The sequence below is a fragment of the Cydia strobilella genome, chromosome 23 (assembly GCF_947568885.1).
Source record: "Cydia strobilella chromosome 23, ilCydStro3.1, whole genome shotgun sequence".
Classification (NCBI taxonomy): domain Eukaryota; kingdom Metazoa; phylum Arthropoda; class Insecta; order Lepidoptera; family Tortricidae; genus Cydia; species Cydia strobilella.
Genome location: NC_086063.1, coordinates 9,636,923 through 9,656,863, shown reverse-complemented (window position 1 = coordinate 9,656,863; position 19,941 = coordinate 9,636,923). Strand labels below are relative to the sequence as shown.

Genomic DNA, 19,941 nt, shown 5'->3' with positions numbered 1-19,941 from the left:
GTAATTTTTCCACTTTTAAATTTATTCTAAGTTAAATACTAGATGTCAAAGACCTTCCTATGAAAAAGTGTGACAAGGGCTAAGGTGGTCTAAAAAACCGAAATTTAGTATGATGTAATCAATGGACGAGCCCTAGTTTAGAAATTAATTAAAAAGGATGTCTAATAACATTTGACTGATCTGACGTACAGTTACTATACAGTAGTGCGTGAACCTCACGAAATGACCCGATGCGTATACGCAAGACAGACACATATCAAAAGGACTTATGTGGCCGATAAAGTATTGTTTATATGATATTTTGCTTTTGGGCAGTTTAAATTGGAGCTTTGAGCAATAGTCGTGATATAGTTTTAGTTTAGTTATTTAGTAATTAAGGTGATAGCAGGCGTTTATATAAAAACATATGTATGTCAATAGGGTAAACTATTAACACAATACCTATGTGTTAAATTTTGTAATATAATTAATTAAATTATTTTTAAATATTAAAAAACAAGATTATAAAATGGAGGACTACCTAATTTTCTTAATGAAATTTATAATCCATCCATACTAATATTATAAATGCGAAAGTCTGTCTGTCTGTCTGTCTGTCTTTCTGTCTGTGTGTTTCGTCTTCACGCTTAAACTGCTGAACCGATTTAGATGAAATTTGGCATAGAGATAGGTTGAGTCCCTGAGAAGGACATAGGATAGTTTTTATCCCGAAAATCATCCCTTAAGAAAGTAAAAAGCGGGGTGGAATTGAGATAACTAACGAAGTGCCTGCTAATTTGTGTGCATAATATGCTTAAATTTATAGATTGCTATGAGAATTTTTCCAGGCGCTTTTCTTACTCTAGCTGCGGTTACTAAGTCCACGCAGACGAAGTCGCGGGCAAAAGCTAGTATCTAATAGATTTGTATTCCAACTACAGTCAAGGACAATAAAAAGGGTCATTTTAGATGGAAATGTGACTCTCTATGAAAACAATAATTTTCTTATTTGTCCGTAGGTTTAATTTCGGGTAACACTCCCTATGCATTTGTATTATACACATTTTTTTAAATTACTATGTTCTGGGTTCCCCTCATCTGGCAGAATATTATTTGTCAGAAAAACACTTCGCATAACACGTAACGCAGAAAACTTTTGTCAAATGATACTTTCGCATAAATATATATTTGCCATAATAGTCATTTCGCATAACATTTGGCAGAATTTTCTAAATGGGTTAGGTTAGGGTTTTCTGCCAAATAATATTATGCAAAAAGAAATTCAGCAAAGTAATATTATGCGAAAAGCAGTGCGAAAGGTAATTCTGCCAAGCGACATTTCTGTCAAGTAACATTATAAAATCAAGCCCGACCAGTAATTTATGATCATTGTCAAGAGGGCGCTGTTATTCTCATTGTAAAAGGTGACAGTTTAGTATACTTAGTATGAAAATAATAGTTCCAGTGAAATTCCGCAACATGGCGCGTGATCATATATTTCTGGTCAGGCTTTACAAAAATATGTCAAAAAAATTTCTGCAACAAAATTGGGAACTTCTGTGGCTTATTTAAAGGTGAAATCACAAGATTGGTTATGTCACGAGTTCTCAAAATACATCAGCATGGTTGCGCTCAAGATCGTGGCACTGTGGTCTTGTCGCAACTGTCGCAAGAGCCTGTCGTCAGTTCGAATCCCGGTTACTTCCTGAAATTTCATATTTAACTAAATTCAACCACATTGTTTTAATTAACGTTGCAATTACGCCTTATCGCACAAAAGTCGTAATGTATCAGCTGTTGGAAAATAGTTCACAAACTCTATAATCAAAAGGTACCACATTGTCGCTTACCATAAGGACGAAAATTCCTTGTACCTTGTTGTATACGAAAAACCTGTCAGAGGGTCCTTATGGCAAACGTCAACGTGGTACCTTTTGCTTGAAAACCACACAGCTTGGCCGTTTCGCTACCGTCACATAATAAAATCGAAAATAAAAGATCTATGCAATTGAAATCTAAATATAAAATAAGTTTAGTAGTACAGATATTGTGTACATGATTTATATTTTAAATGTATCTGTTACCATGTGTTGATGAATAAACTATTATCTATCTATCTATCTATTGACATCATATCCCGAGAATTTTGTTTATCTGGTATAATCCGAACCCAAGTTATGAGGGTTCAAATAAACGACGAAGCGCTTCGAGAAAAGGTAGGTTAGTGCCCTTGCGCTTCGCTTTGCTCGTCTTAGCGGGGGCTCCGTGTAAAGGGGCCCACTGACTATCAGTCCGCCGGACGATATCGGCCTGTCAGTTCAGTTCAGTTTTTGGTTCTTATGGCATCTGTCCATTGGGACAATTTTGCCAGCATCAAGGTTGTGGGAGCAGAATTGCAGTATCAGAACTTGATCCAGTCTCAGAATCTAAACTACTATAGGAATAAAAATAGAAAAAATGGACGACCAGAAAAACCAATAGAAACTATAGAAAGTAATGAGCCAACTGCCAGGATCAGGTTTTTTTTTTTTTTTTTTAAAGGAACATTACAGGAAAGTTTGGGCAAACAAACAGGTAAAAACTTTTAAAAGGAGCTAAAGCTTGACATTAAAATCTTTTGAAATAAACCCGGGTGTCACCCGTTGACCACGAACGCTGTAAAGAGTTCGAAACGTCGGGATGTATTATAAATTCAATATACGCGATATAATCCGTTTTCATAGTTTTATTTCATGAGTAACTATCGCGGTAACCGAAGACAATATTATTAAAATCTTTCATAAACTTAGCAAGGACATATCGGCCTGTCAGTTAGAACAAAAATTTTACAGCTCCGAACAACTGACAGGCCGATATCGTCCGGCGGACTGATAGTCTGTGGGCCCCTTTAGTCCGTGCCCCCAGATCGCATAGCGTTATTTTCTATACGGGCCAATGTCACGTTTAGTCTACAGCCTCGTTTACACGATTGCCTTGAACTTGAACATAAGTGAGTACTTACATTATTTAAATTATTTTCTATAGGAATCCTTGATAGTCTTTTGTATTTGTTTGGACTAGTGTAGAATGCCTTTTACTGAATAACATTGATTATCTATAAGTCGTGGGACATGACTTTAGCGAGGTAAAAAAATAGACACACATAAAAAAGCTATCCCCAGTAATCCCTACTAATATTACAAATGCGAAAGTAACTAGGTCTGTTACCTCTTCAGACGGCGCTGAACTAATTTAGATGAAAGTTGTTAAGGAGATAGTTTAACTCTATATTAATATGTGTTACGTAATTGTTTGCTGATTATGGGAAAATTAGTAAAAAAAAACCATCGGTTTTCACTCAAGAATCAGTGTTAGAATTTGCATAGGCTAAATCATATTTATGTAAATATATAATTTATATGAAAAATCTTACTGCCATCAGAAAGGTACACTATTTGTGATACACCTATGATAAAGTTGTTTAATATGTAATAATTACAAACCCCGAAAAAAAAGTCCAAAATCACATACTAAAAATCATAAAATTCTGGATTTTTAAAATTTTCCGACATTTTGTCTTAAAACTAATGTAATTTTTATAAATAAAAATATTGCGTAAATTTAGGTGTGTTCGTTGCCGTTGTGTATTTAGGTTGCATCGATCACTATGTATTGAAGGGTTAAGCCCTGGGTAACTTCCAAGGATATAGGTACTTTATGAATCATGATCATACTACGTAGAGAAGTCGCGTACATAAGCTGGTCCTGTATAGGTAATTAACGAACCTGCTCACTAAAATTCATGAGAATATCTTCAGAAATGTGGAAAAAGCATTGTGGCCGAAGCTAAAGAACGAAGAGCCGCTTAAATAAATAAATAATAAATAAACATTATAGGACATTCTTACACAGATTGACTAAGTCCCACGGTAAGGCCAAGGAGGCTTGTGTTATGGGTACTCAGATAACGATATATATAATATATAAATACTTAAATACATAGAAAACACCCACGACTCAGAAACAAATATCTGTGCTCATCACACAAATAAATACCCTTACCGGGATTTGAACCCAGGTCCTTCGGCTTCACAGGCAGGGTCACTAGTCACTACCCACTAGGCCAGACCGGTCGTAAAAACGTCAAACGGCGCGGGCTATGGTTAATACATCCAACTGTGTAAAAAAACCGGCGGAAGATAAACTTGAACAGTTTTGTTTTCTTTTTTTTTTAGTTTTGAGTTTTCGGTTAAAAGTAAGTTGAGACATAAAATAAATTTCTTTGAAACTATGTTTCTAATGACACTCCCATACTTTGCTTTATTAAAGTCGGTAGTTATCTTGGCGGACTTGATATGCGTTCTTATTGCTTAATTGGCGGTTTCTATCAAATATTTGGGTATACTACCTACGAAGCCATAAAATGTAAATTGTAATAGTAGTCGTAAAATTGTATCAATATTGATTGAAGGACTGTCTACTCCGCACCTGTAACACGTCACGAACTGGAGCGAGTGCGCTCGCACGGGAGTATGCTCCACTATAGGTACTTGCCGCAATACCAACTGGTAACTGAGATCATAATCACAGAATCCATCCATATCCATACTAATATTATAAATGCGAAAGTCTGTCTGTCTGTCTGTCTGTCTGTCTGTCTGTCTGTCTGTCTGTGTGTTCCCTCTTCACGCTTAAACCGCTGAACCGAAGATGAAATTTGGCATAGAGATAGGTTGAGTCCCTGAGAAGGACATAGTATAGTTTTTATCCCGAAAATCATTGCTTAAGAAAGTAAAAAGCGGGGTGGAATTGAGATAATTAACGAAGTGCCTGCCAATTTGTGTGCATAATATGCTCAAATTTAGATTGCTATGAAAATTTTTCCAGGGGCTATTCTTACTCTAGCTGCGGTTACTAAGTCCACGCAGACGAAGTCGCGGGCAAAAGCTAGTAGGTATATATTTGCCGCAATACCAACTGGTGACTGAAATCATAATCACAGAATAACTAATAAAGGCTGTCCCAGAAGTAAAGAGACAACTTTTAAAGTCTTACTGGCCGAAAGTATTATTAAAACAAAAGAAAAGTTTTGGTGTCGTTGCATCTACGATTTCGTTATCTGTCATTTAAATGGGAATTTCGTTATTGCATATTAGTTTTTCAAAATTAATGATCACAATATGAAGCACTTGCTAATAGGATTATTCAGAATTGCCTTTATTTTACGAGTCTTATATCAAGTAAAAGCTAGACAAACTAGTATATGTATAATAATAAGACTTTATGATGTAACGTGTGAGATCAGTTTTAAGAAGATTCCGGTTAGAAATAGTTCATCCGAGTTAAACACTACTTTTCATTTCGAATACGAGGAAAGTAAAATACATGTGCATTTAAAAAACACGGCTAAGTATAGAGTGTTTAACTCGGTTGAAAGGCACCGCTCCATCCCTTGGTTAACGATCTACTATTAGAACTGAAGATTTTTCTTGCTTATATATATTCCAGTCGATTTCACAAATATTATTCACAGGCATCTAAGAAACGTGCCGTTATCAAGCAAAAGGTACCACATTGACGCTTGCCATAAGGACGCTCTGACAGGTTTTTCGTATAAAGATACAATCAATTTTCGTCCTTGTTAAGCGACAATGTGGTACCTTTTGATTGAAAACGTCACATATCTTTGGAATATTGGCTTATAATGTTTGTGAATCTGAGTAGAGTACGCATCCATTCAAACCGCTGGAAGCAGATGCGCCAATCTCCTTACCGTATTCCATTAGCTCACTAAGCAACTATAACCCTAACGCTAAAACCAACCAGCCTAAAATCGCTTTCATATCGCCTACATTTGTTCGTGACCTTGAGCTTAAGTTAGACTGGTTTGTCAGGAATTTAGTCTACATGCGCATACGCAACTTTTTGGAATATGGAGTGGTAATAGTGCACAAATCGTATATAAGCTGAGGACCCTGTGATGGGCATCATTCGCTCATCCGCTTAAGTTTGGTTAGTCTACTTATTTACATTATATGTAAATAAATTAGAATTAGATTAGTTTTGATAAATTTAAATTATAATTTAGAGAGATAAACTTGTTATATTAGTTCGGTATAATATTTTTATTGTTAATTTATTAAATAATTATTTTAATTAAATGATGAATAAAAAATTTCGAGCCTAAAAGTTGATCCTGAAATCATGGAGAATCTAAATTTCAGATTATTTATTATAAATTAAATAATCTGAAATTTAGATTCTCCATGATTTCAGGATCAACTTTTAGGTTCGAAATTTTTTTTATAAATGATATTTTGAATTGTGTTCAGTTTATAATCCACATTAGTGTACTATTTCTTACGCTACGAGTATTATAAAATTTGTGAAAATTTGAATAAATTTGAACATGTTATAAATGTCATATTTTTCAAGTCAAATAATATATAGGGCATCACTGTCATAGTGCAAACGAAAGATTACCGTTACACAACATTTGTCCCAAGAATATTAGCTGACTTAGTAACAATCATTTAAAATTTTCCTTTTCATCTAGTTTACAAACGCCTCCAGGCTATTTTTATTTCGAAAACGAAACGGAATTTGAAATTCAGTCTTCAGGGGCCGTCGCAGTGGCGTAACTAGGGGGGGAGGCAGAGGGGGCAATCGCCCGAGCGCCATCCAAGGGGGGCGCCAAAATGGGCAAAAGGCAGCAGCAGGGAAATTTTTGTCAGTCGTCAGGGAGCGCAAATTTGGTGCCTGCCCCGGGCGCCATATCCTCTTGCTACGCCTCTGGTCCGTCGGACAATATCGGCCTGTCAGTTAGAACAAAAATTTGACAGTTCCGAACAACTGACGAACCGATATCGTCCAGCGGACTGATAGCCAGTGGGCCGCTTTAAATCTAAGTTCGCATAAATTATTAGCGTATGATTGTTTTAATTTTTGGATATTTTACTAAAGATAAAATTCATCTCATATATTCTTATTATATCTGCCACATTTAACCGCTTGATCTCATTCGTGTTAATATAAAATATTGTATTTCATTGACAGATTGAAGGAAGTGCAGCAAAATACCAAATATGAGGGTAAGTAATGTTAATATTTTTTATTTTCTGTATTTATTAAAGTTCCGTACCCAAAGGGTAAAATCGGGACCCTATTACTAAGACTCCGCTGTCCGTCTGTCTGTCTGTCACCAGGCTGTATTTCATGAACCGTGATAGCTAGAGAGTTGAAATTTTCACAGATCATGTATTTCTGTTGCTGGCTATAACAACAAGTCCTAAAAAGTACGGAACCCTCGGTGCGCGAGTCCGACTCGCACTTGGCCGGTTTTTTTTATAGTAACCAAGCATACGGCCCGCCTAATACTCGGTCACCGTAGCCTATGGAGGCCTGGAACTGCAATATAAAATTTAATAATTATTCTAGTCAAGCTAACTCTACAGACTTTAACAGGACAAAATGTGGCAGTGTCATCATAAACGTAATTTTTATAGAAATTTTTATTTTGATAAATCAAAATTGCATTTGTCTTGGCAAGTGGCTAGAAGTTAAAGGGATCCACTGACTATCAGTCCGCCGGGCGATATCGGCCTGTCAGTTGTTCGGAACTGTTACATTTCTGTTCTAACTAACAGGCCGATATCGTCCGGCGGACTGATAGTCAGAGGGCCACTTAAATTTGCAATTTGGGACATTTCTTATCGTCTTATTTTTATTTCAGATATTCCTAGCGTGTACGTTGATGGCGGTGACAGCATTAGCCGAACCTCCTGTGGACAACAGGTTAGCTTTTTTAAATATTTACTTATCTACATAGGAAATATATGAAAAAAATAGTTCCTAATCCATAGATATTTGACTCTACTCTGTCACGAAAAGAAAAACAAATAATTAATTGACAAATCACATCACACAATTATATACTTTTAAAATATTAAAGGGGCCCACAGACTATCAGTCCGCCGGACGATATCGGCCTGTCAGTTAGAACAAAAATTTGACCGTTCCGAAAAACTGACAGGCCGATATCGTCCGGCGGACTGATAGTCAGTGGACCCCTGTAAGTAAAACAAAATGCAATTTTTTTAAATATTTAATTACCTACTGCGTCTCATCCTGTCCTGCAACTTATTTTAGACTCAAATAACTCATAGAAATAGAGCTCACAGAACACATAGAGTAGGTAAAACATGGGAATTATCCCATGCTACTAATTATTCTCAATACGAATTGAGAGCAATAATCGAAATAAAACTTTCGTGAGACGTATTTTAAAATATTTAGAACATAACGGTTACACTCACTGGATTTTTTAGTCGCTATTGGCGACATGTTTCGGGCCCGTCGGGGATTCTTCTTCAGGCTCGAGTACTCCGTGCACTGCGCGCGCTGCCCGCCTCGTCGCTCATTGCGAGCGCGCTGTCAGGGCGGGTGCGGGGGGCGCACATTGCCATTGAAATTAAATAGTCCAGCACTCCCACTGTATTTGTCAATGGGCACCTTAAATCACTTTCTTTGTGTTTAAGTCCTTGTCCTAATTTCCAGATACCTCCCACCTCAGCAGGACTTAAATGGTGGCTTTTCACCCCCGTCGCAAAGCTATGGAGCTCCTAGTGGCGTCCCTAGGCAAACAGATGCCGTATTTGGGTAAGTTTCACATTATTTCCCACGAGATTATTGCCAAAATATGCCGGGAAAATACTATCCGCCACTTTCATCACTTCATCACTTTCATCACTTTTTAACTAATTTTTTCATAAATATTATAATTTCCCGGAAATATTGCCAAAATATATTCCGGGAAAATATAATCTGTATTCACATTCTAATTTCCCAAGCGGAAATATTGCCAAAGTATATTTTAGTCTAATATCTTAACTATCTACTTTCCAGCCATGATTGTCCCGCGTTGTGCCGCGTGATTGTCACGGCTAACTTAGGAAGGCTAGGCTCCTTTCGGCAATCTAATCCCAAGAATTAACAGTGCATTGCAACTGCCAACTATGTAGTTAAGCCACGGAAAATCTTAATTAACTAACTTTTCTATTGATAGAAAATATGGTAATACATATTTGGCAATATTTCCGGGCAAGGTCCGGTTCCTAAGGAGTTAACTAGATTTCTCTTGAAAATGAGTCATCATTTTGCTTGTATATATGCTCGTTTATGGATTAGATACCTGTAATTTATGTTATTACTAAAACTTTGTTTGTTTCTCGCTTTAAGTGATTTATAATCTTAAAGAATTAAATATATTTGAACTGAACTGAACTGTATTGTCTATGTAGACATAACAAAGCAGTACATAATTAAATGTAAATTATAACATCAAACCTATAAATTAGGCTGATACACCAATTGACGCGGTTGTTGATATTTTTTAGTGATAGGCAGAAATAAGAATATCTTAAGAGTCCCCAAGCTCGGCCGAATTGCACCTTCCCATACAAACGTAGTTTCGCTCTCATTTTAAAACTACGTGTTGGATTGTAATGAAACGTTTCACATACAATGACATAAGGTATTTAGGTGTGAAATTAGTTTATATAGCTTCAGTTTATAAAACAAAAGAAATAGAGCAAAAACAAGCTTTGTATGAAAAACTTAAATTCGCTGTATTTTTGTAACTATGGTATCTGAAGCTACACAAACTAATTACAGACATAGATATATCTTATCCTATTGTAAGTACAGAGTTTCAGAGCAATTAAGATAGACGTTTTATAATGAGAGCGGAACTACGTTTGTATGGAGAACAGCTTGCCAAAGACCCATAAGTAGTTATCTAATTACGATTTGAGAATTTTGCTTTTTTTCTCTTTTTTTTTCTCAATTATTAAGTACTTACCTGCCTACGAAGCCGATGGTCCCGGGTTCGAATCCCGGTAGGGGCATTTATTTGTGTGTTGAACACATATTTGTTCAATTCAATTCAATACTTTATTCATAAAATACAATTTTACAAGTGTTGCTACACCCTTCCAGGGTACATGTTCACAAAAATTGGTGTAAATACTTAATATGTTGTCCATGTGTGCAAATAAATGAAATGAAATAAATGAAAAGTCAGGTACATTCAAATGCTAAATACTTAGTGTCAAGTGTTCATGAGTCATGGGTGTTTTCTATGTATATAAGTATGTATTTATCTATAATAGTATGTATATAGTCGCCTACTATAGGTACAGTACAATCGCCTAGTACCCATAGTACAAGCTGTGCTTAGTTTGGGGCTAGGCCGATCTGTGTAAGATTGTCCCCAAATATGTAACAAGATGTCTGGTGAATGTGTGCGAAGCGGTCTCCGTTGACTGGGCTACAAGTCGTGACCCCCACGTCTGTATGACGTACATAATTGCGGACTAAACCACTAATTCCTCAGGTGCTCCACTTCGACCGGGCTAATAGCTTAATTTTGAAATCTAACAGTTACCTAAACTTGGCTTAACATGGTATCAGACCAAAGTTGAAATAATTATGTCTAAATTTCGCAACTTGTTCATTCATAAATAGGTTCTCATTTTAATTGGGACTAAAGACAATAGGGAATATTACGCGAAACTCTGCGTGGGCGCCAGGGCGCCACTACCACAATCTGAGGGTCTATCGTGAAACAAGAAAAATTTCTTTATCTAATATATGTCACTCTTGCATATTCGAGCGATAAAGAGGCAGATAGCGAATTTACGAGTCTGTAAATAAACCGCCTTGATGCATCAATATCATATTTTATTATCACTGAAAACTTGTCAAAAACCTGTTAAAGGTACAGTATATATAAGTTACTCTATGGTTTACTAAAAAGGCTACTAGTGCTGCACTCTGGTGGCAGAGCATTGCAGTAATATCCCCTATTAAAAGATTTTTTAATCTTAATTCATTATTTATAAATAGTTGAATCTCATGCACTTACTACAGTAAAAATTCATTTTTGGTGGTGCAACGGTGGTAAGGGTCAAACAGTTTATACAAAAAAAACCGGCCAAGTGCGAGTCGGACTCGCGCACTAAGGGTTCCGTACCATTACGCAAAAAACGGCAAAAAAATCACGTTTGTTGTATGGGAGCCCCACTTAAATATTTATTTTATTCCGTTTATAGTATTTGTTGTTATAGCGGCAACAGAAATCATCATTTTCACAGATGATGTATCATCTGTGAAAATTTCAACTGTCTAGCTATCACGGTTCATGAGATACAGTCTGGTGACAGACGGACAGACAGACAGACAGCGGAGTCCTAGTAATAGGGTCCCGTTTTTACCCTTTGGGTACGGAACCCTAAAAACCGACCAAGTACGTGCGACTTGGACTCGCGTTTTAAGGGTTCCGTACATCACACAATAATAACAATTTCACGTAAACCATTGCGGCTGTGTCCCTAAAACAGCCTAACCGCATTTTTGTTATTAAGTCCGACTCAAGCTTAACTATATATTTCTAATAGGTTTTCCTGACAACTTTAAGTAAAGAACTATTTTGTGTATTTTTTTCAAAATTATAGACCAAGTAGTTTCGGAGATAACGGGAATGGTCATTTTATGCATATTTTATTGAATAAACTGTAAATTGTTTATCTTAAAATTATAAAAAATATATATTTGAGATTGTCACAAGCCCGTTCATTTGATATATGACACGATATAATTTGCAAAACTTTGTTTTTTAATTCTCTCATTTACCCCCCTAAAGTGGCCCCCGTGTTTAAAATCCTACATATAATATATGTGTACCAAATTTCAACTTAATTGGTCCAGTAGTTTCGGAGAAAATAGGCTGTGACAGACGGACAGACAGGCAGACGCACGAGTGGTCCCATAAGGGTTCCGTTTTTAACACGCTTTTATTAGGTCGACCTGTATGTAACTAACTATGTAATGGAATCTAAAGTAACTAATTTAACCATCTTCCCGGTTTCCGATGAAGCTGAAACTTTGCATACGCATGTAAGTCGGGTGACAATGCAATATTATGGTACCATTGAGCTGATCTGATGATGAAGACAGGAGGTGGTCATAGGATCTCTGTAATAAAACAACGCAACCTAATTGTGTTTGGGGTTTTTAAAATTGTCTCGATGAGTATTAGTTGCCTGTGGAAAAAAAGTACAGTCAGGGAACTCAGGGATAAAAGCATGTACCAAAATTGAGATTTTTGCCAAAAACTTATTTCCTTTTGAGGTACGGAACCCTAAAAAAAATCATGTGTGGAAAGGGAGTTCTTTGATTAGTCTTGAACGTTTGAACTGTTCTCGAGGTCAATTAGGTAATTATACAACCAAATTTGAGCCTTGACTTTGATGTTCTATTGTATAGTCGAAACCACAAGTGACTTTCGCTAAACGGAACATCGTGATTTTAAATACATGTGCAATTTGAATTGACAAATTCATATTTTTGAAATCTTGTACATTTAAACGAACAATTCTTGTATCCAATTATTCATATATTCCATACTAATATTATAAATGCGAGAGTGTGTCTGTCTGTCTGTCTGTTACCTCTTCACGCTTAAACCGCTGAACCGATTTAGTTGAAATTCGGTATAGAGATAGTTTGAGTCCCGGGGAAGGACATAGGGTAGTTTTTATCCCAGAAATCATCATTTAATGGGGTGAAAAGGGGGGTGGAAATTTGTATGGGGAATCGATAAAAAAATTGGATAAAAAAATAAGCTACCCAAATTACTAACTCCACGCAGACGAAGTCGCGGCCAAAAGCTAGTATTTATATATTTCGGGAATCTCGGAAACGGCTCTAACGATTTAGATGAAATTTGCTATATTGGATATTTTCGGGGGCGAAAAAACGATCTAGCTAGGTCTTATCTCTGGAAAAAGCTCAAGCAAAGCTCGATCTCCCAGATATTTATGTAATTAAATGTGGTTTGTTTTGTAACCAATCATAATGACCCAATTACAAGCTGGATTACAAATTTCACATTTAAATTTTCTTTAAATGCTGTTGTGAACGCATCTTTTTATTTATTTAAAATATTCCTTGCAGGAGTTAAACGCAGCCGTCGGGCTCGGTTAGTATGCGGAGGTTTTTTTAAAGCACCAATAGGAGCGCTTCACATCATTTGTATCGCGGCCAATTAGAGGCACCTAAATTTAAACCACCTTTTTACTATTCATCATCATCATCATCTTAGCCTTTGTCCCATGTCCTAGGGTTTGGGGTCGGCTCTCCGTATCATTTTGCGCCATTCTTCTCTGTTTTGCGTCATGTCAGGGCTTGCGCCTATCGTCCTCAAATCTTTCGACACTGTGCTCATCCATGTCGTAGGGGGGCGGCCTCTGCCCCTTCTACTTTCAGGAATGTCATTTAGGGCTCTCTTATACTCCACCTTTTTACTGTTCAATTTCGCTAAATCACTATCTCATCAGCCTCCATACCATATTATAACCACCACTTCTACACCTTTTGACCGTTTTGGGCAACTGTACTTTGTAAACCAGTATATTTGGAAGATTAGATCAGTTTACTTCAAATCGAAGTCTTTTTATTTGAGTCGTCGAGAGTGTCGAGACCTGGAGTCGTAGCACGGTACGCTTACCATGCCTGTCACGTTCTAACAAGTATGTAAGTGCGAAAGTGACGGACTTAGTGATAGGGGAAACCATGCTGCGCGGCCTGCACGGCGGTTACAAATGCTTTCGTCCCCGACTGTACCGTGTCTGAATGCTCGTAACTGTACCACGATCATCACGATCTATCGCTTACTTCTAATGAAGTCTAATGACTATTGATCAAGTATAATACACGCTTGAAAATCGGTCAAGTGCGAGTTGAACTCTGCAGTGCTTTTATTGCCGTATCTTAATAAAAGTAGGTGTAATAGGTACTTAGTACTTACCTATTTCTTATGTATTAATGTTACTTTTGATTTTAGTTTTTAGTTCATATAAAATGTTTTAATATTTGGGAGACCGATATTTGCTCGGAAAACATATAAAAACTCAAAAATGCGCGTTTTCCCAGAGAAACGACCTAGCTAGATCGATTTGTCGCCCCCGAAAACCCCCATATACCTAGCAAATTTCATCGTAATCGTTAGAGCTGTTTCCGAGATCACCGAAATATATAAATATATATACATATAATAGAATTGCTCGTTTAAAGGTATAAGATAATGTTTTATAAGTAATGTTTTTTTTTCTGGAAATCTACATACCTATATCAATACCGACTACAAATACAATTCTATATTAGCTAAGATTATTATTTATATAATTAATAATGTACCTTTTGTCTGTCTAACTATTTTGAAAACACTTTTACTAATTTGCTAACTTAATTTTACCACTATTTTTGATGTTGTGATTTTGATTTGTACCTAAACTGGGAAATTATTTCCCACTTTGTTATTTAGGTACCCACCTACCTACATATTACTTCAATTTTGATTCATTAAATTTGTATTTATATCGAAACTTAATAAAATAAATAATGATGTCTAATATCGTATTAAATAAACCTAGAAAATACAACTCTTAACTTGAACATTAACATTTTTTCCAGACAACGCACATCATCAACTCCCAACTCCCGTTCCTCTCGACCTTCTAACCAATATGGACCTGCACAAGGCAGACAGCCGTCCAGCCAATACTTACCACCTCAGGGCAGGGCTCAACAACCCTCTAACCAGTATGGCCCTCCTCAAAGCAGAGCTCAACAACCATCAAATCAATATGGCCCTCCTCAAGGCAGAGCTCAGCAACCGTCAAATCAATATGGTCCTCCATCAAGCAGGGCTCAGCAACCTTCGAACCAATACGGCCCTCCACAAGCTAGAGGCCCCTCTAACCAATACGCACCGCAATCCAGAGCTCAGCAACCATCTAGCCAATACGGTCCTCCTCAATCCAGGGCCCAAGCACCTTCTAATCAATACGGCCCTCCTCAATCTCGATCTCAGCAGCCTTCCAATCAATATGGACCTCCCAACCAAGACAACAACCAATTCCGCTCTCAACCTTCAAGCCAATACGGTGCTCCTGCATTCGGCCAAGCCAGACAGTCTAACCAATACTCTGGTCAGGGCAGGTCTCCTTCGAACCAGTATTTGCCTCCTAACCAGAGTGCTAGGCAACCGTCTACTGAATATGGGGCACCTGGATTTGGAACTCCTTCTCAGGAGTATGGAGCGCCTAATGGAGGTTAGTGTATATCTTTCTATGTTTTAGGGTATTTTTTTTTCTTTATTTTTTTGTTTTTATTAAGTCTTAGTTCAGTTTGCCTGTCGTCAAAGGCCTCCTCTAACTCCTTCCAGTATTCCCTCTCTCTTGCCACCCTTGTCCAGAGTCCACTGTACGTATAATTTCGTCTTCCCATCGTGTTAATTGAGGGCCTTGCGATCTTGACCCATCTCCCCGTCTCTATCTGTAATTACATCCACTCTTATTCAGGGCACTTTTAGCTATGAAGGATAGAAAAATAATTATGTTGTTTCCCTGTGCCTCATAGCGGTAGGAGAGCAGTAATGCCTTTTATATTTCTGCTAGCGCACCTAGTAATGGTAGCGTTGATCGATTGATCAAGACGAGATGGAGCTTTTAACCGTTTTTGCCACTCATCAATTTTATCATCTTTTTAGCGCTGTCCTGGCATAATGATATGGCCCACTTACATAGCTCCTGATTCCAGGAATTGACACAGCTTAAGACCTTCCAACCCAGAGGAGACACTAGGCCTGATTGGGATTAGTTCGGTTTCCTCACGATGTTTTCCTTCTATGACCATTACAATTACATCTATAACACTGTTAGTTATAGAAAACGCTTTTGTCAAATGATCATTAACATTTTTAACCTAAGATTCCGATATCAGGTCTAACCAGCATTCTATTCCTCAGGTCAGCAGTTCAACCAGGGTGGCAACTTCGGAGACGCTCAGAGCAGGCAGTACTCTTCTCCCGATGCGAGAGGATATGGTGGGGATGACGATGGCAGCAATGGCGTAAGTTTTACTAGTTTAGGACTTAAGTACAGTCGACGACGTCGACGTCAAATATATGTCTACATTTTTCGCCTTATTAGGAGTATGGTGTGAAAGTGTACACATATTTCACGTCGACTCTACTCGTGTAAGCGAAACGGATTGCAGTATTTGCAATCAGACTTTTGATTTGGTCCCGCCGGAAGATTAGCGCTGACCTTCGGGTCAGCATTATGCTGAGGCGAGACCATTTCGTGGTAAACTTCAACTCCTACCAATTTTATAAGTTCCTATAGCTTTAGTATACTTTTGTATGTAATTTTAGTTTTAAGTTTATCACGAATAAAACATTTGATTTGATTTGCCTTTAAGCTGCGATCAGACATGCGGGGACTTGCTGAATGCCGATGCCGATACATTAATGTTAACATTCTCTAATATTTTCCTAGATAATAATCGGCTCGGCACACGAGTCCCGCTTGTGGTCGCGGCTTTATGTTTCATGGTAAAGGGAAAGTCCTAGACGTTCCAAAATGAGAAAAATTCGTAACTGGGAAAGTGTTATAATTACGTAAAATGAGCATGGACCAATCAATCCACTTAAACCAAAACCAAAGTTTTTTGAGTCATGCAAACAAGTGGCCTCTGGACCGGGCCACTTGTGTTGCCCGACTGAGGTTTTAGCTTAAAGCTATGGGAGACACACTAATATGCAGGTGGTTATCCTAGCTGTACATACCAATAAATAACAAATGCAATAACAGCAGTTAAGAACGCAATCAATTGTGAACCTTATTCCAATGAATTTAAGTATAAAATCAAATGGGTTACAAGTTGCACATAATGGTACACGTATCCGTATTCCTAGTTCGCTTCTGCGCATGTGTAACAAGGGCATCCGTACCGAGGTGATGTTGAATTTATTTCAGTGTAGTCGCTCATAGTGCGTCTCGCATCGATGCACATATTTGTATTTGTGCGTTATTATTCCCATCTGATTGTGGGGTCTGCTTTTCTTGTCTTTTCTCTCCACTTCGCACGATCGGACGTGTCGTCTACTGAAACGTCGCAGGCCCTCATGTCTTTTGCTATGGTATATGCCCATCCCATCTTCGGTCTTCCTCTGAAGATGCATTGAGAATGTCGAATTGAAATCAATTTTTGCTTCAATTAGGCCTGCTGCCAGTATTCGCAAAGCTTTTCTTGTGAATGTTAACTCGTCTCTAGAATAACTTAAGCTTTGGTACATGGGATGTCAGTTTCAAGTCTCATAGAACAAAACTAGAGACAAGCAAAACCTATGCTGGCACCATTTATAAACCACTTCGTCAGTTGCATTGCTAACCCCCTTGCCACAGATACTTCATATTAACCTGTTAACCTTCATCCTCAGGAGCCTGCAAACTACAGCTTCGAATACATGGTGAAAGACGACGAGTCTGGCAACGATTTTGGCCACCGCGAGTCGAGGATGGGTGACCGTGCTGAGGGACTCTACTACGTGTTACTTCCTGATGGCAGGAAACAGGTATTACTTTCATTTCATACTCATGCAGATCTGCATGCGCTTCCAGTGTGAGCGAGACCGCGTTATACACGTATGTAGCTCACTCCTGGCTCACACACTGAAGCGGCGGGCGGCGTGCGGATCCGCAACCGCCTTTGTTGCTTTTTTTTAAATAAACTTCTCAGGACGCCGCCGTGCTAGTTAGGGCCACCGCACACTAGCGTCTGTTGAGCATCTGCGTCTAATCAGCACCATGGAAAATGGCGTCGCTGCGCAGTTGCGCCAACGTTGCGTCAAGCAGCCAGCCATAGGGTTGACGACCACAGAATAAATAATAGTACTACCGTACAGAAAGGACACTTCCTACAAAACCGAAGTCACCGAATCACGCTGTCCCTTTCTAATGTATGGGCACTATCCCTTCCGGCAATTTAGGGTTGTCAAAATTCAAGTCATTATCTTATCTGTAATCGTGAACGCAAAGGGACGTCGCATTGTGTCAACCCTAATAATTGCTCGGAGCAATGCTGAGCCGAACGGAGCCGAGAAAACCCAAAAGGAGGAGTGTCCCCCCACTGACTAGACGGCGACGCTAGTATGGGACGACCCTTAGTGTTTATATGATAACTTACCTACCTGTCATTATTGTTCCAGACCGTTGAATACGAAGCAGACCAGGACGGTTATAAGCCAAGAATCTCCTACGAAGACACCGGCGCCGGCGCAGGCGCTGGCGCCGCTGGCTATGACTCCAACGCGCAAGCTTTCGGACAAGATGGCGGCGGATATTAAGCTCAACTGAGATAGATATATCTGCAATTCTTCTATTCATCTCGCTTTTGTTGTGTATAAGAGAATGTGATGGGTAGGTGACATTGTAAATGAAAGTCCAAAGTAAAACACTGTTTTTATTAAGCATTTATGTTTGATGCTGAGTAAAAGCTGAGAAGGAAATGTTGACACGTTACGTGTCCTCAGTTGTACATAATAATTTTCAGTCAGTTTTGTTATTACCATATGTAAATGTACTTATAGTAACAAGACTGACTTGGGGACACAAACTTTGCTTGACTCGGTTTCCAAAAATAATTCTCAACTCGATCAAAAATTAATGCCATAATAAATCTAACAGCGTTTTTAGTAGCACTTTCTGTTCAAGTAAAAAATGGGATGGTTTTGTGGCTAATATGAATTGAATCTTAAAAGATAAAGGATATTTAGATTCGCAGATTATTTCAAATAAACTTTTTTTTTTTAATTTTTAGGAATGATTATACAGACAGTTTGGGGGGTTTATGCGTTGGCTACCATGAAAAGAGATGTTAAGGATGTGTGAATAGTTCATGAATAACATTTTTCTGTTAAACATTTTCGAAAGTTGTACCGTACCGTTTTTTACCAGAACAGGTAGTTTAGCCACTAAAGTTATTATTTAATAATTTTATTTGAATGAATATCGACGACCTAAGCTATGTCAAGGGATAACGAGCCATATTACGAGACTATTAAAGTACAAAATGCTTTAGCGTAGTAAAATATTGTAAGTGATGTGATAATACACAAGGAATCAGCGCCAGTCATATGTTATCAAGCTTTAGTTTTTATAAATAATATGTATAGCTTTTACTTAAACTTGTTCTTTTTCTAACAAAATAATTGTCCATATAACTTATATAGTGTCATACGTATAATTTTGTTCTATAACGTGTGTAGATTGCGGTAAAGGAATTACCTAAATGATTTGAGAGAACGGGATACCAACAACACGTTATCTACCTCTCGTTTTAATCTTATGTACCTACCATGTCTAACCAAATTTTTTTCATTTCTCATGCTCTGAAAGAGGGTCATTGTTGTTCTAAAAGGTGCGCAGAAAATGATACATGTCTGCACTAGAGCATTTTACGTTCGAAGTACGATATTTTTAATTTTTTTACGATAAGCAATTGAAATTTGAGTTTAAATGGATTTGTTATACAATTTCCATTGTGATACTTGACTCTCCATTCCATAAATAACGATACTTTTGCCTGAATTTTTAATTGAAAGTTCCCTCAATAAATACTATAAAAATGTATTATTCGTCATGTTTTTGAAAAAACACATGCATTTTACTTTCCTCGTATTCGAAATGAAAAGTAGAGTGTTTAACTCGGGTGAAAGGCATCATTTCTGCCTCGGACTATTGGCGCTCTCACTGCGTTCGAGCGCCAAGACACCTCGGCAGAAATGAGTGCCTTTCATCCCTTGGTTAACAATCTACTATTTTCTTATTGTTAATGTATGAACTTTCCTTATTTGACGTATTTTAATCGCTTATTATTATTTATTACATACTTATTCCCTTTATCGCTATTTATTTACGATTTATTTAGTCTGTAGAATATTGTAATCAAATACTCAATGTAAATAAACAGATTTTATATGAGTTTCTTTTTACATTTACTGTTTTCCAACTTTGCTAATGGTAGTAATGGTAAATTTGTCATTTTGTAAAGTGGGAAATAATTTTCCAGACAGCAAGT

The 19,941-nt window shown here is 37.6% G+C and overlaps 1 protein-coding gene across 1 annotated transcript; it reads left to right on the top strand.

Moving 5' to 3' along the window:
* Positions 1-6,958: 6,958 nt before the first annotated feature.
* Positions 6,959-19,219, top strand: LOC134751889 (pro-resilin-like). Its single transcript, XM_063687436.1, has 7 exons — positions 6,959-7,049; positions 7,691-7,752; positions 8,515-8,616; positions 14,491-15,131; positions 15,827-15,930; positions 17,303-17,437; positions 18,071-19,219. The coding sequence occupies exons 1-7, from the start codon at positions 7,044-7,046 to the stop codon at positions 18,206-18,208; spliced, it is 1,188 nt and encodes a 395-aa protein (XP_063543506.1). The 5' UTR covers positions 6,959-7,043; the 3' UTR covers positions 18,209-19,219.
* The last annotated feature ends 722 nt before the right edge of the window (positions 19,220-19,941 follow it).